At 45.5% G+C, this 3,184-nt stretch overlaps 1 protein-coding gene across 1 annotated transcript; it reads left to right on the top strand.

Moving 5' to 3' along the window:
* Nucleotides 1–2,512: 2,512 nt before the first annotated feature.
* Nucleotides 2,513–2,980, top strand: LOC112632652 (phosphatidylinositol N-acetylglucosaminyltransferase subunit P-like). Its single transcript, XM_025398474.1, has one exon. The coding sequence runs from the start codon at nt 2,579–2,581 to the stop codon at nt 2,975–2,977; it is 399 nt and encodes a 132-aa protein (XP_025254259.1). The 5' UTR covers nt 2,513–2,578; the 3' UTR covers nt 2,978–2,980.
* Nucleotides 2,981–3,184: the final 204 nt, after the last annotated feature.

Raw genomic sequence — 3,184 nt, 5'->3', positions numbered from 1 at the left:
CTGCTTACCCGTGGTGTCAGTGCCTGTAACAATTATACATGTAACCCAGATGTTCCCCAGGGTCTCTCACCATAGGCAAGCTCAGTAACATGGACTCAGATTCAATTTCCAAGGCCTATACGTCCACAGAGCCCTTCCCAAGAGTCTGGAGACCCTAGGGCACTCACATGCTTGGTAACATTGCCTCTGGGGTCCTGATTCTGGCATGAATCTCTATGACCCAGATGTGAAACTCAGCCACACACTCAGACAAATAACCAAAAGCATTCATGGGTATAATTGGATTTTTTCTCAGTTGGTAAAAATCTTAAATACAGAAGAAACAGAGAGCTGTCTAACAAATACCCACGCCCTCCAACTCTTTGAATTTAATGTTATTATTTTACAAGATTGGCTTTTGATTTTTTTAATCTAATAGGGTTAAAAGTGACCTATCTTATGTACGTCTTCCTTCCGAGAGGAATCCACTGTAGGGAATTTGGTGTCTGTCTTTCCAAATCTTGTTTTTATACTTTTACTCATAAAATGTATCCATAAATGTTTGCCTTATGTGCTTTTATAATGCTATTATATTCCATTTTCTGCAAGTTGCTTTTTTATGCAATAATGTGTGGGTTTTGTTTGTTTGTTTGTTTTTGAGACAAGAGTCTCACTTTATTGCCTCAACCTCCCAAGTAGCTGGGATTACAGGCATGTGCCACCATGACCCCGCTAATTTTTTGTATTTTTAGTAGAAACGAGGTTTCACCATGTTGCCCGGGTTGGTCTTGAGCTCCTCAGCTCAGGCAATCTGCTCTCCTCAGCCTCCCAAAGTGCTGGGATTACAGGTGTGAGCCACCGTGCCTGGCCTGGTTCCCGTTTTTGTAAGGAGATTGGAATGAGATGCAAATAAACAGAGAAGAGATTATATCTAAGAAATACAAACAAGTCTCTCTGCCGCCCTCACTACCTGGACATAGACCCACCAAGCAATTCCACCTGCTGCTTCAACTCGTATTATTCCCAGTCGTTTACCTTCTGGCTGGCAACCTTCTCCTCCTTACCTACTTTTAATGCTCCTACCTCCATTCTGTTCTCTCTACCTTCTTCGCAGGGGCAAAAAAGAAATTCCTTCCATTTTCTCATGGAAAGCTCTTAATCATGTCTTCTGTTACTAGGGGCCTGGTGCTCCTGCCTCCAGTTTGTGGTTCCTCAAACACAGTTCCTTCTTGTGTCAGTTAAGGATTGCAACGTAGCAAGCCCACCCCAAAACTTAACTGTCTTAAAACAATACTACTTATTAGCTCATGAATCTCTGGGTCAGCAGTTTCGGCTGGGCTCAGCTAGGTATTATTTCTGGTCTTGGCTAGGTTCATTCAGGCACTGTGGTTAGCCAGGTGACTCTGCTTCAGGGATTGGTTGACTGTCAGTTGGGACAACAGCAGTGACTTGACCACTCGTCTCTCCTGCTCCTGCAGGCTAGCCAGGGCCTGTTCTCACAGTAGCAGCAGGACTCCAAGAGCGACAGAAGCAGCATGCAAGGCTGCTGGAGGTTCAGGCTCAGAACTGGCACGATGTCACCTCTGCCTCATTCTATTGACTGGAGCAAGTCACAGGCCAGCTTGGATTCAAGATGTCAAAAAATAAACTCCATCTCTTGATTGGAGAAGCTGCAAAGTCACATTCCAAGGGGCCTGGAAACAAGGAGGATGGGAGGACTGTGGGTTGGATTCTCTGGGAAGCCGACTCTGAGATGGAGATTAACATGCAGGAAGTTACTCAGGGAGCACTCTTGGGATCAACAGCAGGGGAAGAGCAGAGAAGGAAGCAGGATGGAGCAGAGGGAGAAATTGAAGTGCAATGTCAGAACAAAGGCTTCCACTGACCTCATGGAGACCTCTGAAACTGGAATAGGTCTTCCAAGTTGTCCTGAGTAGAGGTAAGGGGACCAGGCCTCTAAGCTCCCAAGCTGATCAATCATTTATGCAGACTGCCCTGAAAAGGCAGCAGCCAAGGAAATTCCCAGAGAGGGCTTACAGCCAAGAATCATCTGCCAACACTTCTCCCAGTAGCTGGTGGAATAAATCCTTCATTCCTCAGTGGGGGAGGAGGGGTGCCTGTGCCAAACATCACAGTCCACTCGACTGCCACCTCTCCCGAAGAATGCTAATGCTTATGATAAAACGCTTGTCACTTGCTATATATGTATACATTAAATATTTATAATCACTTACTAAATGCATCGCCTAACTTGTACAGATTTTAGAAGATCACAATGCTAAATGTCACTCCTTTGAACTTAGTCGTCATAGTTTCATTGCTCATTTATCTAGGTCATCCACTCGAAACTTTAAGGGATGAGGAGAAACAGCTTCTCCCATCAGAAACCTAGGGAAGAGCCGCTCGCTGGCTCCCACCCAGGGGGAGGGTCATCGTGCGCCTGTGCCTGAGTGGGAGGAGCCTTCGCGCCTAGGCCTTTCCCTCAATTTTTCTTCTTCCCCTCACCCACCCTTCCCCCACCCCACTCCCTCACTGGGGCTTCCTGGTCGGCGCTTGCGCAGGGAACTCAGCGCTGAGACTGTCTAAAGCCCCAGGAAAAATGGTGGAAAATTCACTGCTGCCAGGAAGAGCGATTTATGACTTTGTGCTTCTCTTAAGCTCCCAATTTGGCTTCATACTTTACCTCGTGTGGGCTTTTATTCCTGAATCTTGGCTAAACTCCTTAGGTTTAACCTATTGGCCTCAAAAACATTGGACAGTTGCATTATCTCTCTACCTCCTTATTACTATAGTAATTGGCTATGTGCTCTTGTTTGGGATTAACATGATGAGTACCCCTTCACTCAACTCCATTCATACAATCACAGACAACTATGCTAAAAATCAACAGCAGAAGAAATACCAAGAGGTGGCCATTCCAGCATTAAGAGTTATTTCTACTAGTGAAGTAAACCAAATGTTATTTCTTGCAGCCAAAGACCTTTACACCAAAAACTGAAATGTATGTGGCCATGCTAATGAGAGGTGAAGCTGGCTGGGCTTCTGGGTCCGCGGGGGACTTGCAGAATTTTCTGTCTAGCTAAAGGATTGTAAACACACCAATCAGCACTCTGTGTCTAGCTAAAGGTTTGAAAATGCACCAATCAGCACTCTGTAAAATGGACCAATCAGCAGGATGTGGACGGGGCCAAATAAGGGAATAAAA

This window comes from Theropithecus gelada, chromosome 10 (assembly GCF_003255815.1).
Source record: "Theropithecus gelada isolate Dixy chromosome 10, Tgel_1.0, whole genome shotgun sequence".
In the NCBI taxonomy this organism is placed as follows: domain Eukaryota; kingdom Metazoa; phylum Chordata; class Mammalia; order Primates; family Cercopithecidae; genus Theropithecus; species Theropithecus gelada.
Note: the sequence above shows the minus strand (reverse complement) of the source record. Positions and strands in the feature narration are given on the sequence as shown.